General features: G+C 50.0%; 1 protein-coding gene across 8 annotated transcripts in view; it reads left to right on the forward strand.

Moving 5' to 3' along the window:
• The window catches only part of SLC39A11 (solute carrier family 39 member 11), a 406,549-nt gene extending 401,026 nt beyond the window's left edge, over nt 1–5,523 (forward strand). For all 8 annotated transcript variants that reach the window (XM_049113949.1, XM_049113948.1, XM_049113945.1 and 5 more), the window contains 3 exons: nt 541–639; nt 3,141–3,299; nt 3,801–5,523. In XM_049113949.1, coding sequence (XP_048969906.1) covers nt 541–639; nt 3,141–3,299; nt 3,801–3,879 — 337 coding nt within the window. In that variant the 3' untranslated portion in view covers nt 3,880–5,523. The remainder of the gene's footprint in view (nt 1–540; nt 640–3,140; nt 3,300–3,800) is intronic.
• Nucleotides 5,524–22,025: the final 16,502 nt, after the last annotated feature.

The raw sequence follows: 22,025 nt of genomic DNA on the forward strand, positions 1-22,025 counted from the left end.
TGTCCCATTGCTGAGGTTGCTTCTCAATAAAATACCATGAGTCCATCTCCGTGCCATAAGGGAATAAAAACCACAACGTACTGAGCACCTCACAGGTGCTGGGAACTTCAGAGGCGTGAAGTCATTGGGCCACACGGCCGTCGGCGGTCCTCCGCGGGAGCTGTAATCATCCCCATGCAAGCCCGTCTATGTTACTCTAAGGATCTGAGATGAACAAAGTTAAGTGGTTTGCACAAAGCTATGCAGCTAAGTAGTAGAACACGGGTCATCCTCATGCCCAACCAGCACGTCCTCTGCTTACTGTGGCACCGTAAAGATTGAGTGTCCCTGGGGACCAAGGACAGCATGAAGGGGTGGACAGTGTGCCAGCTGCTTCTCCTTGTGTCCCGCACCCACCTACACACCTGCACTAACCTTTGTCCTTCCTCCACGTGACACAGGTCTCACCTGGATCTCCAACGCCAGAGGACGGCGTTGGGTCTAGGCCACGGGGTCCTACGTGTGTGGGTGCTGCCTTCATGTGCCTTCTTGCTCTTTCAGGAATTTAGCCATTGGAATTGGGATCCAGAATTTCCCGGAGGGCCTGGCTGTCAGCCTCCCCTTGCGAGGGGCTGGCTTCTCCCCCTGGAGAGCCTTCTGGTAAGTGCTCCAGCGTGTCAGCTGTCAGAGGCCGGGGTCGTGTGTGATGTGAAGCTCAGAGCAATCCTTCGTATGGGCTTCTTTCTTCGAGAACCTCCTCTTCTGACCTGGAAGTGACCCTGGAGGTTCTGGTAAAATGCTGACAGTCTGAATCCCATGGCCCCAAAGGTGGAAGGAAGCCCAAGATACTCATCTCTTGACCTTCAACCTTTACACAAACCAGCCCACGTGGTCATGTTCCCTATTTCAGAACGCCTCCAGGTGCTACCCCACAATGCCCAGTCAGTATTAGGTTCTCTCCCCGTCAAGTAGGAGGTAGACCAGTGTCTACTCTAAACGTAACATGCCTTTACTTAGGCCCATCTGACCACAGCGAGTCATTACATTGGCCCCTGTCATAACCCTCGTCAATGTGATGATCAGGATTCTATCAATAAGGTCTAGGGGAGGACGCTTGTTGCACTCAGACTTCGTGTTTTCATGGTCCCCAAAGGCCTTTCTCTTCTGGTCTATTCCTTAATGTTACTTTTCTGGTGACATGTAAGGGGAGTCCTCAGCTTTGAGAGGGGAGAACCGTGTCCCAGAGGGTCAGACAACGAGTTCTCGGTGGTGACTCTGAGACTGGAAGTCTAATCTGCCCCTCAACTCAGGACTCCGAACCCCAGAATACCTCTTTGTGAAGACAATCCCTGCTCTAGAATGCACGGTGAGGGCATTTTAAAAGACTGCTAATAATAACAATTTAAAAATACCTTCCATTTTATGGGGCCTTATGACTTACAAGTTCTTACACATACTTGAATTATTTTATTTTACCCTCTCTTGTCTCTTTCTCCATTGTTGCAGTCTACAGAACAGAGGACAGGGTGAGGGCAGGGCAGGGTGGCCTTAGAAATTTGGTTCAAATGTGAGTCCTGGAAGCCCAAAGTTGTGACTGTTGTTTCATACAGGAGGGGCACCACGGGATGGGAGGTGGGGAAATGAGGGGCCTCGTCATCACCGTCTGGACTCCAAGATTAAACTTCTTCTCTCTCAGTCCATCTGGGCTTGACATCGAACTCACTTTTTTTCCAAAGTGACAAAGCCAAGGCCAGGAATTGTACACACACTGCAGAGCTGCAAGAACTGCCAACCCATGCTCATGGTATATAAGTCCAGAAGCTGTGTCCCCTTAGAGGGTCCTGCGGTATAGACAGTGTCTCCCCCATGCCAACTGTCTGCTCCTGGCCACGGAGAAGCAGGGGGCGGTGGGAGGTCATAGCCCTGTCCTGACACTGGGGAGACCAGCTGGGCAGGGAAGTGCCCCAGTACACTTCTGGGTTTCTCAACCCCCAATTTACAGATGGAGAGATTGAGGCTCCCAGCTAGTATATCTTGCCAAATGCCCACGCAAAGGATAGTGGGAAAGATGTCCCAACTCCCTTGTCTGTTGGTTTTCAACCCAACAGCTGGCTGGGCTCAACCGTGGGGAAAAGGTCCCAGCTTATCTCCTACTCTCTGGATTCTCAGGGCTCATGGGGGCTGCTGTTTCAATCAGGGCCCAAGTGATTACAAGCAACAGAGACTCATTCTCACTAGCTCAAATGAAGGGATTCTTTTTTTTAAAGAAGAAATCTCTTCTTAATCCAAGATGGCGGGTAGTGGGGACCAGCCCTCAGTATACACCTGGCCAGGTGGCCAGGTAGGTCCACCTCTTTGGCAGAGGCGCGTGGGTGCAGCTCCTGCAGAAGGGGCGCAGAGGTGGCCCCAACCCCCAAACCTACCACAGGCAACCATCCTTGGGAAATGTCCATACGACTCCTAATCAGCGTTGTGTCGGTCAAGAGACGATGTCAACATCAGCTGGCGAGTGGATAGAGAGCATGTGGTGTATCTGTACAGCAGGATATACTCACAAAAGGACCAGGGAACACGGATATGTATTAAAACACAGACGCATGTTGAGAACATTACATGAGATGAAATAAGCCAGTGTTGCATGAGTCCCTTTATGTGAAATATCCAGAATAAACAAGTCCATAGAGACGCAAAGCATTATCAGTGGTTGCTGGGAGCTGGGGGAGGGAGGGAGGGATGGGGAGTGGCTGCTAATGGGTATGGGGTTTCCTTTTGTGGTGATGAGAATGTTCTGGAACTAGGTAGTGGCGACGGTTGCACAACCCCGTGACTATACTAAAACCACTGAACTGTACACATTGAACGGGTGTGCCCTATGGTATGTGAATTGTATCTCAATAATGCTGTTACGGAAAACAGACAATGCAGAAAACTTAGAACTCTACAGGAAACCCAGGAGGGGGCACCTACGGTGTCGGAGGAGGTCGGAGGACTGAGGAGGTGGCTGAAAACACGGTGAGGAGCTCTTGCACTGCCACGGGCACCCAGGCTGTGGCACGAAAGGCATCTGTTTTCTGGGGCTGAGTCAGCAGTCCGGGCACGCTGGCTACTGAGCGTCTGCTCGGCCCTCCCCATGGTGACACCTGTCTCTGGTCTCTCCTTAGGTACGGGCAGCTGAGCGGCATGGTGGAGCCGCTGGCCGGGGTCTTTGGCGCCTTCGCCGTGGTGCTGGCCGAGCCCCTCCTGCCCTACGCTCTGGCCTTTGCTGCGGGCGCCATGGTCTATGTGGTCACGGATGACATCATCCCCGAGGCTCAGATCAGGTTGGAGAGCGAACCCTCCCTCATCCGCCCCGGGTCCCCAGCCTCCAGATCCTCCCACCCATCCATATTCTCACTGTGTAGCTATGGGCTGAGCGTCGGGGTGGTAAGGGCTTCCTTTCTTCCTTCCATTTGGTTTTTATAGCAGAATGATGTTGAGGCTACTTTAAAGGTCAGACTCAGTAATATCAGCGAGAATTTAATCGCCACACTGGATTCAAGTATACATTCCAGAGCCATGAGAGGTACCTTTGGGCAAGTTACATCTGTATGCCTCAGTTTCCCCACCAGTAACAAGGGAACACTGACAGTACCGGTCTCATGTGATTATCCTTTGGGATTACGTGAGCTAGTTCGCCTGGCATATAGTAATCCCTGATAGATGCTGCTTATCAATATTATTGTCCTTATTAATTTTCTGTTGGAATTGGACATCGCAGAGGATTCTTTCAGCTTGGATGATGTCCCAGAGCGCGTTAAGGTCTCATTTCCCTTCCTTCCTAGTGGTAATGGGAAACTGGCCTCCTGGGCCTCCATCCTGGGATTCGTGGTGATGATGTCCCTCGACGTTGGCCTGGGCTAGTGCTGAGATGCTTCGGACCCCAGGACAAGCGGCACCAGGAAACTGCAACGGTTGGCTTCTACGGGACCACAGGCCTCTTCCTTTACATTAAAACCCTCTTCCTTTCTCTCCTTTTCATCTCATTATCCTGATTGACTCTGATTATAGTAGGACAATTTTTACCTTTCTTTGGAGGGAGATATTGGTTTCATTTAGAATGTTGAGGTGTCACGGAACTACAGATTTTTGTTTGGCCACAGAATAGAATCTGTCTTCAGCAGGATTACCAAGGACACACCAATCAGGGAAATCTCTGCTTTCACAGTCTCAAGTCTCCCTTGGTGGGCTCAGTGGCAGCTTCTCAAGGTCACCTACAGGAGCAAACTACCAAGAGAGAAGCCTCCTAAGCATTTTTGCCTCATGACTCAGAGCAGAATGGCCAGGACACCTCTCATCGGTACCTCTTGATTTTTCACCATTGATCGTCTACCCATGAGACCGGAACTGGAACATCGTGGACATAGCAACCCACTCTCCAAGGTCCAGCCAGCCAAAGGAGGAATATGCCTTCCTCTGCGTCCCCCAAGGGAGATGCTGTATGGGAGGGGAACACAAAGGGAAGGGAGGCGGGTAGTCTTTCTCTTTCTTTCTTATTTTTTCTGAAGGCAAAAATCGACACTATTGATGTTAAGGGAATTCAGATGACTATGAACACAGAGTGAGAGTGCAGCTTTGATTAGAGACCTCTGCTCTCTATGGATTCCAAGAGCAAAGTGGTTTGTCATGGTTTCCAAATCCCCTAGACATTTATTTCCATAAGTCTATAGCCTTCAGTTTTCTAAGAGACTTGGGGACACCAGCAGACAGCTGGAACTCAAGCCCTCGTGTAGTTACGAAGGGAGCCACTTAAGCTAACTTAAGTCAGAGAAAGACATTTGGAATCTGCAATAGGTCCTTCCCTATTGACTATGTGACCTGTAACCTGACCTTGAATGTTTAAGCTGCTGCAGGCTTTCCTGGAGTTTGGCCTGACAGTTTAGGATGAAGAAGGGAGAAGGGGTAGGAAGAAAAAGAGAGGTTTTGTTTGTTTGTTTGTTTTGGGTTTTCTTTAACATTCCCCTTGTAGGGTAAATCTTAGCCAAGTCATTATCCTGAAGTGACTCTAAAGGATGACTTAAGTAGTCTACAAGCCAATCTGCTCCTTCCTACACGTAGTTTCTCCAACAGGGGTGATATAATCTGTCTGCTTCAAACATAGGTAAGGCCTGCCGTCCTCATTGGTCAAAGGAGCATATGGGACCTTGAGTGGGCTCCGCCAGCAAGGCAGGCAGCCCAAGAGCCAGCTTTCAGGTGTTGGGTTATCAATGCCTTCCCTCTGAGTTTACATGTTGAATTGCTTCCAAGGGTGAATAAATACCCTGCTCTGTGAATGCTCTAAGACCCCCACAGCCAACCTTAGGCTGGGTCTGTGTATGTTCTTCTGAAGCACTGATGAACAAAATTGAAGATACATTCAGAGGTTTTGATTGGTTGAAATTAACTGGTTTGGTGGTTGGTATACGTTTATTTTTATGTCTTTGTATGTAGTTCTACATAATGCAAACTTTCTGATGGACAAGACCTCATAACTGTGATTAATATCAATAAAGGGGATATTGTTGTGGATGAGCCGTGTTCAGTCCTTCTCTGAGCTGTTTCTTTCTAGGGTTGATAATATAAGAGCCAACATCGTAACATCTTCCCTGCCTACTGTGAGTAGAAGCAAAGGAAAGAGCCCAGATGAGATAGGCTACTTAGATTCATGATTCCGAACAACAAACCCAACTCTAGCTAACTTGGACAGGAGTTTAACAGAAGCCTATTGGGACCTCACAAGATCTGTAGGAGAAACAATCTTGAAAATGGGTTGGATACAAGAAAGCTAGAGGTCTAGGACCATGGCCAATCACATCTCAAAAACATCTTGGTTTGGGTGCCACGGTCCCCCGATGCTGGTCCCTGCATAACCACTCCTCGGACTGCTTGCTGCTCCTTGGTTCTACCACCACCACTATGGGGATGGACTGTAAACTGACCCTGATTCTTTTTTCCTGGTCCCACATGCAAAGTTCTGGGCAGTAACATCTAAGCTGGCAGAGCTTATGTCCTGTGTCTATGAACTCGCTGCTCATGCTTCCCCATAAGACTCATAAAATAATGGATTTTCAAATTTTGGAATGAGTTCAGATAGTGGAGACCCAAAAGAAGAAAAAAAATATTGTTTATTATAGTCTCGCTCTTTTGCTGTTCCACATCCACATCCACTCTGATTTCTCTGTTCACTCTTAAACAAAACGTTCTGCTTAGGTAATGGAGCTCTCCCTCATGCAACTGAATCTTCATACTTCCCCTTTCCAAAGGGAGCTACCCTAATGGCTGGCTGCCCCAATAGTGGAGCAGTCCTTTCTTGGATTCAACACCTCTAAACTGGTGGGGTCTACAGGTGAGGAGAGTGAGTCGTTTGATTAAATGGAACAGGCATCATCCCCACTCCCCCGTCTTCCAGACCTGCTTAGTCTGGCTATGGGAGAAGCTGCCCCACATATTATTAATGGTTGGTTCTGAACACTTGTCTAAAAGGACAATGTCCTTCAAGCTTCATTAGATACTGTCTCAGAGCCAGTCTTGAAACCCATCTTCAATAATCCAAGTCACAGTTCAAAACAAATTACTGCACCTGAGTGATAGGCTCAAATCACAAGGGTATCCACCCATTGCCGTCCCTCTTTTACTGTGAAGCGAATTCCTTGGTCAGAAGCAGTGTCACATAGAATGCCACAATGATAGGCTACACAGGGAAGCAATTCCAAATCCAGATATGTGAGCTTGTTCCAGTGGGGCAAAATCTCTGCCTTTTCCACAATGGAAGAGGTCCAAAGTAATCTTCAACTAAGTAATCTGCAGGTGTCCCTGGAGTATCCCCAGGACCCAGGGGGCAGGGCCCGGTCCCATATAAACCATTTCCAATTGGTAATGGCATTTTATGAGCGTGTTAGATAACCTACATATAATGGACAGCTTGCGTCACACACGACACTCAGTACTTTAGGGATAATCACCTGGAGTCCTATGCTTCTCATGGTAGCATAGTAAACCCAGAATCTCTGTAACAATTATATGTCAATAAATTCAGGCTAATTCAGAATTATATTCTTCCCTCTGTTGTTGAGCACCCTAAAAATCTATTCCCACACATATCCCCCCCCCCCAGTTTGTCAGTGAAATTAGAAAAAAATCCTAAAATTATGTTGGTTTCAAATCCTTATTCTCCTCGGCTTGAGTTTGCCTTTGCCCTTCCTTTGGGGACATACTGGGCTATAACTCTGATCATTTCTGGAGACCATACATACTAGTGCATGAGGAGAATTGGGTTTCTCTTGGAGGGTGACTCTTTCATGCACAGCAATGACAGTGTCTTCAAGAAGTGTTTCAGAAGACTGGAGGAAGGGGGTTGTTTCAGCTGACAAAGGAGGCTCTTTGAGGATTTAGAATTCAGAAAATCCCAAGGTTTTCAAATCCTCCCATATATCTCTGTTTTGCTTTTCTGAGTCCTACTGCTTCTTGACCATTGCTTTCTTCAGAACACCTCTAATTTTACTAGCACAGACATTCGGCCAATCATCGGGGTCAAATTTTACATTTGTTTTTCTACTTTTCTCAGCCTTATGGACCCAAGAAGTAAGAGGATAAGATATCTCTAGGTTTCAGTCTTTTCTTTAAGCTAATATTTCAGGACTGGTTACAGGTGTGTTTTCTCTAAGCTGCTAGCACTGCTTAACCAGACTGCCCCTCAGTCCTATATCCTTGACTGATGGCTGTTTCCCTCAAAGCTTTGCTTTTGATGGGCCCTTCTTTCCAGGTGACTGTAATTGAGAGGTGGGGTTAGGTCTTACCTTCTGGATCTCTCTGGGGACCTAGCAAAGACATTCTCAGCCTGCTGTTCTGAGGGAAGGACCAAAATCCCATTAGGTGAAGACTGTGGGCCAGACAGGGTGCTATGCATCCTCATTACCTCCTTTTAAAAAAAGATTTAATTTATTCATTCATGAGAGAGGCAGAGACGTAGACAAAGGGAAAGCAGGTTCCCTGCAGGGAGCCCGTGGTGGACTCGATTCCAGGACCCCAGGATCACAATCTGAGCCAAAGGCATATGCTCAACCACTGAGCCACCCAGGGATCCCCCTCATCACCTCCTTTAAAGCTCAACTTCCATACGATTACCCCTCTTTGCTGACAAGAAAGGTGAGGTCCAGGAGGCCTTACTCTTTCTTCCTAAGGTGGTGATAAGTAGTGGCAGGATTGGTTCTCCTTTGCCCCGAGGAGGCAGAAAGTGACTTCCCAGACCCTGCTCCCTAAAGCTTTCCAGGTGCAACATTCTGCACCCCTCCACTCTCTAATAAGTAGTCGAATCTGCGAAAGTGAGAAACACATGGGAGCCCAGGGGTTCTTCTCCCCGCCCCCCTTCCTTCTAAACGGAGGTATGATTACATATAACAAAGGCACAGACCTTCAGTGTATACAGTTCCACCAGGTTTTACCTGCAAGCCCCTGAGTCGAGCCCTGTGGCATGGTTTCCGCAGCTCTCAGGTGCTCTCCCCCTGGCCACGTGCCCTGGTCGGCCACGTGCCCTGGTCAGCAGCCTGGCCCGCAGGTGCCACCCACCTGCCCGGCCAGGTGAGGCTGGGCTGCCTGCATGGGCGCACGTTCCCCGGGCTGGCGCAGCGCTGGGTCACTGGGAGCCTGCTGGGCCCGCCCCGAGGCGCCTGGCAGGTGCTTACCTGCATGGGGACGGGGGCGGGGCTCCCGGGATGCGCTGGGCCCCGCCCCTCCCCACCTGCCACTGAACCATCACAGCGAGGCCATCCTTGCTCCAGCGAAGGGACTGAAGGGACCGCTGGCTTCCCGGGACCCCTTGCTGTGTCTGCAGGCTTGTCCCTTGCAAGAGCGGACCCGGATTTGGGGGATCCACAATTTATAAGATATGAGGAGTGCTCTTTGGGGAAAATAAAAGGACAAACACACAATTAGGCACAGGGCTTTGGAAGGGGCACCCGAGACCAGCAGCCCTGCACTCCAGGCTTCACTGACTTTAAGGTAGGTCCACCCTGTATGTACACCCCGGGCTGGGGATTTCACACCCAGGGCTACGGGATTTTAGAGGTTCCAGAACTTCTGGAATTTTATCTAGTGAGTTCACCCTGTGATCATCTTCCTAACAGCCCAGCCCTGCAGCTGGGACGAGGAGCGGCAGCTGTGTTCACAGGCAGGAGGACCACTACTCAAAATTGTGCTTCTCTGCCCTGGAGCAGAAAGAACTACACCTGGAGGGAGCATTTCCTTCTTCCCGCCGGAAGAAGCCAGAGGAAGGCTGGCCCTGGGCAGCCAGTGAGCGCTGGCCGCAACAGCAACCCTAAGCCTTCTTTTGGATCTTACTCAACCCTCTTCCTTTGTAGTTCTCCTCTGCTTGACACTGCCTGGGCTTTGCCAGTGACTTGATAGCAAAAGGGTCCTGCGTGGTCACCATCTGTCCCCAAGAGCTGTCACTAAGATCTGTGTAGCGTCTGTTGGGGCCACCCAGCCTCAGGATCCCCACGCATCCTTAGGGCACCTCTGTGGTGCTATGCATCTGCTATGCTCTCTGTTCCAAGACATGAAAGACATAGGTGGATGGACGAGTAAACAGCAGCTGGATTATGCCAGGGAAAGGCATAAGATTCCTTTGGCACAGGGTAAACCTTGGGACCTGTATCCCAACACCCCTTGATTCTTCCCCAGATTAAAAGTTTAGACCGGAAGTTGTGTAGGATCTCCTCTGATGTGGTCGCCACTCCGGCAAACTATGAGCCACAAGGTTAACCAGTCTTTTGGTGGCCTGCTTGTCTAGCAGGCAGGGGTATGAGTCTAGGGTGTTTGGAATTGGTGAGGACCCAGTCCTGGGTTTAAGGCCAGGCTTAACTCCCTTCAACTGAGGGCAAGCCATGACCTCCAAGAAATCCAGGATGTGGCAGGAAAGAAGGAAAAAGTAGGATAAGACTGGGGAGGGATCGTGCCAAGAGAGGGGAGACTCTTAGCCAAAGTCGAGTCCTGCTTTCTAGGTGTGCAGTAAGGGTGTTGGAGGTGTACCCCCTTCTCTGACCTTGCCTTTTAGCTTTAGGGTTGGATATGCACTTGGATCTGCGGTCAACACTGGTCACTACCACACCCTGGAGGGTGTCCCATCAAAAAAGCTATCAGCTGTTTTAAGATTAGTACTTAGGTTTATATTTCCTTAAACTTTCTCTTGAACAGGAACCTACTCCCTTTCTGCTTTTTCTTTCTTTTTTTTTAAAAAAAGATTTATTTATTTATTTTTTTATTTTTTTATTTATGAAAGACAGGCAGAGACACAGGCAGAGGGAGAAGCAGGCTCGTCGCAGGGAGCCCGATGCGGGACTCCATCCCGGATCCCGGGATCACACCCGGGGCCGAAGGCAGATGCTCAACTGTTGAGCCACCCAGGCGTCCCTCCCTTTCTACTTTTTCGATGAAAATGCTGATCGAACTTACTATGTGAAATTATGGGGAATATAAAATTAGTCATTTACTAACAAGCCTGTAATATAGGTTAAAAGAAAAAAGATGGTTCATGAATTTATAGATTTCTTCCATGTGGGCACTGGTCATATTTACTAACTTGGTGGGAGACGGAACAACAGGGTGTGTTGCTTTAAGCCACATGTTGGTGGTAGTTATACAGCACCAGAGAACTAACACAGTGACCGTCTCTTTCTCTGGAGCAGGAGTCTGGACGTGGTTTAACTGACCCTCTGCTCAGGGTCTCTCAAGGCTGTAGTCCAGGTGTTGGCTAGGTTGTATTCTCTGGAGGCTTGATTAGGGAAGAGTCCACTTCCAAGCACATGGGAGTGGTTGAATTGTGGGACTGGGACCCAGCTCCTTGCTGACTTTCCCTAGCTCCTAGAGGCCCCCTGTGGCTTCTAGAGGCTGCTCACAATTTCTTGGCACATGGACTTTCCCAACATGACTGCTTACTTCATCAAACCAGCCTCTGGATGAGTTTGCTAGCAAGAGGAGTCTTATATAAACGCAGCAGAATCACAGGAGCGACATCCTATCACCTTCGTCTTGTTCTCGGAGCTCATAAACCCAGGTCACACAAGTTGATTTCATAGGTTCACAGTCTTTTTTTTTTCACCAATCAGTGTAAGCATGACACAGCAAACCTCGTGTGAGTGGGATACAACTTTATTCTCGCTCTTGCACGTACACTTCAGAGTGTTTCAGTGAAAAACTGTAAGGGTTGGATGAGTAGTGGAGAGACTGGAGTCAAGAGTGCCCTCTTGGAGAAAAGGACTGTACCATGTGAGCTCTGGGGATCCGGATTCTTCTGCCCTCACGGAAGAACGTCCATGAGCTAATCCTCTAGAACTGTGGGTCAGAGCTGTGGCCAGCTCTTGGCTTCTTTACACAACCCACGGACAGGAACTGAGGATGCTGAGTGCTTGGGAAGGAGCATCTGCAAGTCTATTCCCTCCTACCCCATCTTCTCTCCTTAGCAGAGAAGTACACAGGCTTCAGAGTCAAGGTGACATTTTTCAGGCAGACCTGGGAAGAGGCAGGGACACCTGAATTTTGGTCACTGTCTTCAGTTTGGTCTAGAAACTTTTACAGGTCAGCTCCTGCTACATATTTCATGGTGGTGGTCACCTGTGTCTCCAGCCATTGGCTGTACTTTGCAGGCAAGAGGGAAGGAAGAAAGAGACACAGGGACGACAGTAACCAAAAACCAGTCTACTCCCAGACCTATAAGAGCCTATAGACCTAGCAGTCTCCCAAGGATTGTTTAATGAATATATCTGTACATTCATAACTTGTGTGGATAGATTTGTATAATAAAAACAACGACACCAACAAAAACCTTGTAGCTCAGAACCAAACCCTAACTTTCTTGCTCTGGAACCCCTTAACTTACATTAAGGAAGATGTGAGATGCATAGACTTCTGGGTCATCTGGCAGAGGTTAAAATGGACCCTGCTCCAGAAGCTAGAAGGGTTCGTGAGCCTGTACTAGTCCTCCTTCCTGGGGCTGTTTCTTTACCCAATAGGTTATGCGTCCTTAGGAGGAGGGGTGATGTAGGCGTGTGTGTTTGTTTAATGTAGAATTCTTGGCAAATGGAAAGCTCTTGGCAAACCTATCAGGTTGGCAGGTGCTGAAAAGGTCTTTTTCCAAAGCAGAAAAATCCTGTTGCCAGTTTCCCCCATCATCTTCCCTGCTCCACCAGGCAGAGGGCCAAGTCTCTCGGCTCTCGGTAGACCCAAGCACCAGCCGCAGCGACAGGCTTGGACGAATGGCGCAGCCATCGGGGTTAGAGCGTTTCTCCAGTGGGCTCTGTCCTTCTGAACGCTCGTTTCCCAGCTGTGAAACACAAGGGTGAAGATGGGTGGGTGGTTTAACCTCATGGTAGGGCTTGGGTCGTGGTGGGGCTGGAGGAGAAGGGGCAGGGTGAACGGGGCTGGAGACTGGGCTGATCGGCAAGTGCTACCCTAGCCCTGGATGGCCAGATGTGATGGCTGTGCGGAGAGCCGGGACTCGTGCCGGCAGCTCCTTGAGAATTCACAGCACCGACTGCATGTCCGTGGAAGATGACGGTGCTGATAGCCTGGCAGATTGCGATCAGCCTTGGCAGGGGAGCTCCAAGCAGGGCTTTGTGGTTTGGAAAAGCGCAGTGAACAAGTAGGGCACCGGGCTGCCTCGGGAATACCGCCTTCTGTGCCCACGGCTGCCACCGCCACCCACACGCAGGCTCCTCCCACCGAGGGACCTGCTTCGCTCATGTTTGCTCCCCCACTTTCATTGATGGGGGAGGCTGGTCCCACCTGTTTGGCCCCTGGGGCTCTGACCCATAAGCACCCGATGCCTTTTCTTGCGGGGTCATCGCCTTTCTGTGTCACCGGGTCCCCATGAATTGGTTAGCACCACTCCTCCTAGAGATTTTGTTGGCAGGTGTGAAGAGGAATCGAGCCAGCCCAGGGTATGATACGTCTGGAGGCTTGATTAGGGAAGAGTCCACTCCCAAGCACATGGGAGTGGTAGAGAGTAGGATCTTGCCAGTCGGAAGGAGAGAGAGCGCCTGTGCGTTTGGATGGGACTGTGACGACCCAGGGAGTGGACTGGTGATTTTTGTTATTTCCTCGATCTTAATCTGCACCAGCACAACCCACTAAGAACACAAATAACAAGAGGAAGAGAGTCACTGGATAACATCGGGTTGAGTAGAGCACCAGTTAAGGATGGAACTCACGGACGCCCACAGAGAGGGCACCAGTGTCCTTCAGACTAGGTGGGATGCTTGACCTGGGAGGGGGGGCTAGATGACTACGTGGGGTGCTGCCGCCGTTATACCTGGCCAATCTGCCCTTCCTCCTGCTCCTAAGTCTTTGTGACGGTCTCCTTCTGAGCCACGTCTGCAGCATGGACCAGAGGCGTCCTGTGTTTAGGAACTGCCTCAGTCCATCTGATCTCCGCTGTGACATAATCTGGTGCTACAGCAGAAGTCTTTGGGGGAGCAAATGTCACTAGATGTTGCTCTGGAGTCCCGCCATAAATGATGAGTGGTTTACTGTCCAACACCGCAGGAGCTTACTCACCTTTGTCTGCTTAAAAACAAAACAAACAACAATAACAAACACAAAAAACCAAGTCTACTTTAGTCACGGTAATTTCAAAGCAAGGCCAGATCTGATTATCTGCTTTACGACGCATATGGAAGTCTTACGTTGGCAGATTTACTCTTTCTTCTGTGTTTTTAATCATTATAAGTTGTTTTTGTTCAAATTTTATTATAGAGAATTTGGGGCCTACCCTTAACGTACACAGAATAGTGTTTCTGTTCTGGCAACGACCAACCAGTCTGGCCCCCTTCGCCTCCCTCCTCCTCCTCATTTTGAGGAAAAGAAAATCCCATATGTTTGTGTCATTTTATTCATACATAGGTCAGTGTGTATCTCAAAAAGGAAAGCATTTATTTTTTATACATGACCCCGATACCATTATCATATTCCCCCAAAAGTGACATTATATAATTTGCTTTAAAATACTGCACATACTGTCTTCCCTCCTTTTTTTTTTTTTTTTAAAGATTTTATTTATTCATGAGAACACACAGACAGGATTGAGAGAGAGGCAGAGACACAGGCAGAGGGAGAAGCAGGCTCCATGCAGGAAGCCCAACCTGGGACTCAATCCTGGGTCTCCAGGATCACGACCTGGGCTGAAGGCAGCGCTAAACCGCTGAGCCACCCGGGCTGCCCTCTTCCCTCCCTTTAAATTGAGTGGGAGGCTTTGACCAAAAACAATAAAATCTTACCTGATGTTATTTAGCTCGAACACCCTATATTTCTAAAGGAATCTGTGCTTTTCTCAAAACTCATTCATCAGCTCCTTTCCTTTCCCTACATAAGCCCGTGGGGTAAGCACGGGGAATGAGAGAGACCCAGGGAGCAGGGCTCAATCCGCACTCATCGTAACTCTGAACTTGCCTTGCCCCCATGGCCTGGGCAGCTTGTGCCAATGACCCCACCCCAGAGGGACAGCAGGTTTGGACACACCCTCCTTGCCTGTCCCCTCCCTCTGTGCTGAGTGCCAGAGCCCAGCTAGGAGTCTGCAGTGCAACAGTTGTTTGCTGGAGGAAAATGCTTGCGTGTTCCTGGCCAAGTGGCAAGCCATCCTGTGGCCCGAGTGGGAAGGCGGGTGGGGGGGGCAGTGACCGAACAGAACAAGACAGCCAAGAATGGTTGACAGGACTTGTCGAGAAACACACATCTTAGTGCGGAGAGCATCCATGCAGACTCCTTGCAGATTCTCTAGACCACAAAGTACCCCCTGCCCCCGACTTCTGTAGAGCCTGCCCCTCTCCGGCTACAAAGGGCAGCGGCACACCTTTCTGTTTGGTGTTGCATTTGTAGGGACTCTCCTTTGGAAATTTGTACTTCTTATTTTCCCTCTTTCCAGACAGAGTTTTGTTGTTGTTGTTGTTGTTGTTGTTTAACTGCCAGGCACATAGGCTGGGGACATACACGACACAGTGGCTCATCGTGTTTGTTAAAGTACCTAGAAGAGCCCTCTGCTCACCTGGAAGAGTAATTCTTTCTTTCTTTCTTTCTTTCTTTCTTTCTTTCTTTCTTTCTTTCTTTCTTATTTATTTATTTATTTATTTATTTATTTATTTATTTATTTGAAAAGTAACTTTTCGTACTGCGGCTCTCGCTGGGCTGCTTTTGAGAAAGGATGTGTCAGAGTTTCAGGGGCACCTTCTCTGGCCCCGGTTGGCTTCTGGGGATGGGAGCCGTAGCCCTGCCCCTCCCCGGGTCCCTCACCCCCACCCTCCCGGGGGGCTTTTGGGTTGACTGACACTTTGCGTGTCAGTGAGAGCTGCCTGCTGGCAGCCTGGGGCTTTGCTGGAGAATGTGGATCATAACTCGCATTGTGTTCGTCAAGGGCCCTGACAAGTGCTGATGGATTTGGCTTCCTCGCGAAGCCTGAGCTCTGGGCGGGGACAAAGGAGAGCATTGTTTGGCAGGGCAGGCCTCTGCCTGTGAGCCCACTCATTTGCCTGACGGTGGAGACAGGTGTATCACACACTCAGCGTGCCAGAGCGACGCTGGGTGATTAAGATTTTGGCTGTGTTCCCCAGGGCCAGGCGGAGAGAAGCAGATGTGCATAGGGGAATGGCTGTGGTCACTGTCCCTTCCCTGGAAACCAGCCCCAGGCTTTTCCTCTCTTAGCTTGCTCTCCTGAGCTCTGCACCTAAAGGTGGCATCTTGCAGGGACAGGAAACGCTGGGTCCTGTCCTGACTCCCTGCCCTTTCTAGCTCGAGGGGCAGCGGTAGGGCACTGGGCATCGTCGAGGGGGAGGCTCGTCCGTCTAGATGCTGCTGAGCCAGGCTCAGAGGGCATATCCCCGCCACCGAGCTCCTCAGTGGCACCCAGAGGGACCATCCATTCTCCCAGGAGACCCTTCCAGCCGGACCCACCCCAGCTGGGGCAGCACCTGGAGCACCAGCAGATATCTTCCTGGAGCCTTTTTTTTTTTTTTTTAAAGATTTTATTTATTTATTCATGAGAGACACAGAGACATAGAGAGAGAGACAGAGACACAGGCAGAGGGAGAAGCAGGCTCCATGCTGGGAGCCCAATATGGGACCAGATCCCGGTCCTCGATCCTGGGACTCCAGGATCACACCCTGGGCCGAAGGCAGGCGCTAGACCTCTGAGCCACCCAGGGATCCCTTTCCTGGAACCTTCTGCGTGGTTGCCAGAAATGCGTAAAACCATTTTTGCTGTCTTTTAAAAAAATTAAAATGTTAGTGTATTGAGTACAAAGTAAATAACGCTTCATAAATCAAACAGCACGCTAACGCACGCAATGAGCCCGTCCTCACGCTCTGCGCTTTGCTTCCTCAACTCTGTTCTGCTCCCCATGAACACCTTCTTCAATTCCAATTATATGTTTCTTTTGATATTTACCTCCGATTTCCCAATACCATGCTTGTCCTGGCACTTCTCCCTGTTTTGGTTTCAGATACTATCTACTGACTTCTTACCTTGCGAAGTGAAAGTTGCCTTCGCCTCACGCTGGGTTCAAGCTACAGGCCTCCCTGCGGGGTCTTAACCAAATAAGGGTCCGCTTCTCAATGTAACTTGAAGTGTGCTGGAGACCCAGCCTGGCCCCTGGGGACCCTAGTCCCCCTGCCACTCCAGCCCTTAACCCCCAGCACAGGCCTGCCTTCCTCTTCTCTCTGAGGGGCCTCGGTTCTGTCCAGAACACACCATGCCTAGTGTCGTAGGCAAAGATGTCTGAGTTCTGGTCCCCAGAACCTGCGAGCATCTCCTGATTCAGGCCCGAGGGGAACCAAGGGCGCCCCTGGAATGAGGGCGACTCGTCTGCTGACCTTGGGATGGGGAGATCACCCTGGATTATCGGGATGGGGCCCAGCATCAATACAAGGGTCCGCATAAGCGGAAGATGGAGGGAGGAGGCGGGAGTGGGGTGTTGAGAAAGACTCGTTGCAGGCTTTCCGGATGGAAGGGGCCGTGAGCCGAGGAATTCAGGCAGCTGCCAGCAGCAAGGGGCAGGCGGGTGGATTGTCCCCCGAAGCCTCCAGAAGCAAGTCAGCCCTGCTGGTGCTCCCTTACCTGCTTTACAGTAGTTCAGCACTATTGAGATTTCTGGTCTTTCACGTGTGATCTCTCTGCCTCCCTTCTTCCCCTTCTCCCTCCCTCCCTCCTTGGAAGGTCTCCTTTTCATTCCCCATGGGTTGAAATTGTGTGACACTGGATATTGGTGTGGATCTGGTCTCATCCATCACGTGGGGTCCCTGACACAAAACTTCCAACCCAGGAAACGTGTGTCCATTGTCTCAAATGATCTGTCTCACCGTTTCGTCCCCTCAATTTTTTTTCTGTTTCTCTCTTGGAATTCTTATGTGGTGGATCTTGAAACTCCTGGCCCGATCCTCTTTCTCATCACCCCTCTTGTATTTACCACGCCCTTCTCTGTCTCTGTCTCTCAACATTATCTTCCAGTTCCACTGCTTTCTTCAACGATCCCATTATTCATTTCTGAGAGCTCAGATTGCCATGATAATTCTTCTTGTGGCCTCCTCTTCTCAGCTTCTTGGATGCAATACTTTCTTCTGTCACTCCAGTGCTTTCTTCTATCATCCAGGGCGATAATGAAAGGATTAGCAGGTCTTATTCTGTTTTTGTTTTCTTCCGCTCCCTGCCTCAGTTTACCCCGGCTTTCCTTCTTCTCTCCCTCCCCCATTTTGGTGTTTTGATCTCCGTCTGCCCTCCTTGGGAGTTTCTCCCAACGTCTGGTGGTGTCTCACCGAAAGCTCTATATGTGGGGATGGAGGTGGGTGGGACCATGTGAATGGGACCGGACAGCTGGTCAACCCCTCTGAAGGGCATTTGGGCAGAGACTAGACTTTTCACCATGAAATTTCCACTGCCACTATGTGTAGGTCTTTTCTCTCAGGATGATTGAGGCACCGTAGAGGAATCTGGACGCTTCTTGTCAAGGGCGTTGTCAGTCGGTCGCAAATGTTCGGAAGGGCCAGGTAGAGGGATCGTTCTGATAGTCCTGACTCTGCTCCCCTCTTTGCCCTTGTCTGCAGTGCCCATGTCTGGACTCTCTGGGTCAGTTTTTCTGGAAACTAAATTGTCAGTGTCCCGTGGGGAAGGGGCTACACTTGCTATCGTTTTCGTGGTTTCAGGAAGGAGTGGAAGGAATCACGTGTGCTCAGTCTACCATGTTTTACTGGAAGTCTTTCTGATTTTTTTTTTCTGTATCCCCATATCATACCCCAGTAACCCGGCAGTGAGTCTCTACCCGTCACTGGTAGGAACTGAAACCCCAAAATATTAAAGAGCAGCCTCTGACACAGCCAATGTTTGGTTGGTCAGTTTGGGCTCACAGCTCTTAGTTCATTGCATAGGATATGCCACCCACTGGAGATGTAAACCTGAGGCAAAGTTGCTGTTCTTGGGGGAAAATAGGAAGTGAGAGAACTATTGAGTGCTTGTAGGATTTGTGCATTGTCCTGTGTATTCCTCAAATCAGGCTTTCAGAGAGCTTTGGTAAAGTTTAGAGAGGTCAGATAAGCTGCCTGGGTTTCCCTCCTGAAAAGTGACTGTGGCCTGGAATCTAATCCCAGGTCTGTGTGACTCCACAGGCAACGTGCACTGCTCTGACCCACTCTGCCCTTATCGTGTCTGCTCTTCCTAGACCTGACTCTGCTCTCAGAATCATATCTTAGCATTTAGGGTGTTATTTTTCTGCCCTGCCATTCTCAGCTTGTTTGTGTTTTTGGTTTTATCCTCATGTTTGCACTTCAGTGCCACGAAATGGCTGCTGCAGCCCCGCAAATCACGTCCCTGTCTGTAGTGGGTTGAATAGCATTTCTCCAAAATTCACGTCTACTCACAACCATAGAACTTGACCTTTCTGGGTCTTTGCAAATATAACTCTGAGGTTAGGATCAATATGAGATGATACTTGCTGAGAGAGAGCCCTAAATCCAATGACAAAGGAGGACACAGAGATAGAGTGAGGCCACGTGAAGACAGAGGCGGAAGTTGGGAGTGATGCTGCCACAAGCCAGGGGATGTCGGGAGCCACCAGGAGCTGGAATTGGCAAGGAAGGATTCTCCCCTAGAGCTTTCGGGAGGAATGTGTCCCTGCTGACACCTTGAGTTTGAACTTCTGGCTTCTGAACCATGAGAGACTTAAGTTTCTGTTGGCTTAAGCTGCTGAGTTTCTGGTAATTTTTTCTGGCAGCCTTTGGAAACGAATACACTATCCGAGGCTGGAAGAAGAGAGGGGAGGTCCACACCACCAGCATCCCTCCTTTTTGGTAGGAAAGCCCAGGATTTCCTAGAAGCAGTCTTCTGGTAACATCTCCTCGGTCAGAAATACGTGAAATGGCCAATTCTGGCCACAAGGAAGTCTAGAAAAACAAGAGTGGAATTTTGTTTTTCCAAGCATGGCAGTTCTGAGTCTTGATGACTGTCCGTGCTCTAGTTGTACAAAAACGACCAGGACACGCCAAGGAGTCAGCTCACTGCTTCCCCGGAGCCAGGTGCCTGGGGATGTCTGCTCTCCTCTCCGCGGTGCCCTTTCCCTAGGGCCTCCTTCCTCCTGGTTCTCTCCTGGTTCTCTCCATCCCGAGGGAGCTCGGAAGAGTTCCCTGAATGTGAAGGCAGGTGGTGTGCGCTGAACTCGCGCTGCACATAGTTCACGCTCCATAAATGTACAGGGGAAGGAGGCTTACGAAGGTAAGAGTAGGTGTAAAAAATGAAAGTTGGGAAGGACTTTGTGAATGTTGAGAAATGAGCAGCCTTCGACGTGTGTAAGAATCAAATGAAGCTCCCTATGCCTTCGAATAGTAAGTGCTGCGTTATTGGAGGCTAGGCCATGATCCGACCAATGGTTTTGCACTTGAATAGGCATTTAAAAGTCACCCATAGGAGTCTTTATGTTCCGTCTCCCTCTCTGATATTTCCCACCCATTTCCTAACTCTGGGAAATGAACTAGGGGTGGTGGAAGGGGAGGAGGGCGGGGGGTGGGGGTGACTGGGTGACAGGCACTGAGGGGGGCACTTGACGGGATGAGCACTGGGTGTTATTCTGTATGTTGGCAAATTGAACACCAATAAAAAATAAATTTATTATTTAAAAAAAGTCACCCATAGGGATGCCTGGGTGGCTCAGCGGTTGAGCGGCTGCCTTTGGATCAGAGCAGGATGCTGGGGTCCCGAGATTGAGTCCTGCATCGGGCTCCCTGCAGGGAGCCTGCTTCTCCCTCTGCCTGTGTCTCTCATGAATAAATCAATAAATTTGAAAAAAAGAGAAAGAGAGAGAGAGAGAGAGAGAGAGAGAAACTGAGGTCCAGAATAGTTAAAGGGGGCACCTGGTGCTGAGGAACAAGGACTTCGCGGCCAGTGTGGAGCAGAGAGTAACACAGAAAAGACAGGGGCTAACGTATGGAAGCAGAGGGGGTAGCCTATAACTAGGTGGGGTCCCCAGGAGTCAAGAAAGAGGATGCCCAGCGAGTGTGACATGGCCTGCTCATTACTGGAGCACGGTCAGGCTTGGCTGGGAAGAGTTGAACCCTGCCAATGAACTTCCCACCCTTCCATAACTTCACACTTCCAGAAAAGGGCCCTGTGCTGGCCCACTGGAGCCAGATCCCAGTCCAGCCCTCCCTCCGACTTGCCTGCTGTGTGACCCGCAGCAAGCTGTCCAACCTCTCTGGGCCTCAATCTGTGTGTTTACAAATCTGCTTCCTGACTTCCCCAGAATCAGGGGGAAGGTGGACAGGAGAGCTGCCTAGAGCCAGGAGGCACCATTACTGATTATCCGGTCACCACCTCGCAGGTGAACCTCCAAAAGAGACGATATGTTATTTCTTTTTCAAGAAATAATAAGAAAAGGAGGCATATTGTCATGGAAAAGCACTGAATTCATAATCAGAACACCAGGTTATGTGCTGTCATTTAAAAGTCACCTGTTTTCTTGAAGCGATGGTCGCGCTTGAGAGTGAGTCATAATTCTTGCCTTATCCCTTAGTCACTTCAGGCTGTTGTAACAAAATACCATAGACTGCGGGGAGCGGTGCTTAAACAACAGACATTTACCTTCCACAGTTCTGGAGGCTGGAAGCCTGAGATCAGGGTGCCAGTGTGGTCAGGTTCTGGTGAGAGCTTTCTTTGTGGCTTGTGGATGGCCGCCTTTTCTCTGGTGCTTATATGGCAGAGAGAGAGAGGGAGTGCAAGAGCACAAAATCTCCATCTCTCCATCTTCTTATAAGGCCACCAATCCTATTGGATGAAGACATTGCCCCATGACCTCACTAAACTTTAATCACCTCCCTGAAAGCCCTATTTCCAAATATAGTCACACTGGGGGTTAAGGCTTCAACACGTGAATTTTAGGGGCACAGTTCAGCCCACAGCAGCGTATGCTTCTCATGGTTGTTGGCTCAAATAAGGCAGGCAGGTGGCCCAGCTCAGTCGACAGAAGGGCACACCCACAGCAGAGAGAAGCGGGCGGGCACAAAGGTGAAGTGGCAAGTGGGCTGATTGGGACCCCACTGATAGGGTCGGGGAAAATGATACTAAAAAGCACTCATGATTTTCTCCAGTTCTCTCAGCGAGTCCCAGCTCCCGAGGCCCGGGATTGCCACTCCTGAACTCCTGTCCTGGACCCTTCAGGGGGCACCTAGAGGACAAACACCTTCCAAATACTCAACATCTGGAAGGATCTGTAACAAAGGCCCCCTTTGTGTAGCCGGGAAATGGGCTGGCAATAAAACAGTGCCAGACCCCACAGAGCTGGGAACGGCAGGGGCGCAGAGTGGGTGAGGAAGGTGGGCGGGGGGCGCCGCGTGGAAGGCCCAGGTGAGCCTGAGGTCAGCAGGAGGTGTGCCCAGGGTGATCAGAGGCTGAACGGACGCCGGTGCTCACCTGGTGCTTCCCGCGTGCTGGGTGCTGTTCTCAGAGCGTTGCCTCTGGCACCTTCTGCGTATGCAAGACTGGAGAGGTGGTCAGACAGGGAGGCAGAGGCGGC

Source organism: Canis lupus, chromosome 9 (genome assembly GCF_003254725.2).
Source record: "Canis lupus dingo isolate Sandy chromosome 9, ASM325472v2, whole genome shotgun sequence".
Lineage (NCBI taxonomy): Eukaryota > Metazoa > Chordata > Mammalia > Carnivora > Canidae > Canis > Canis lupus.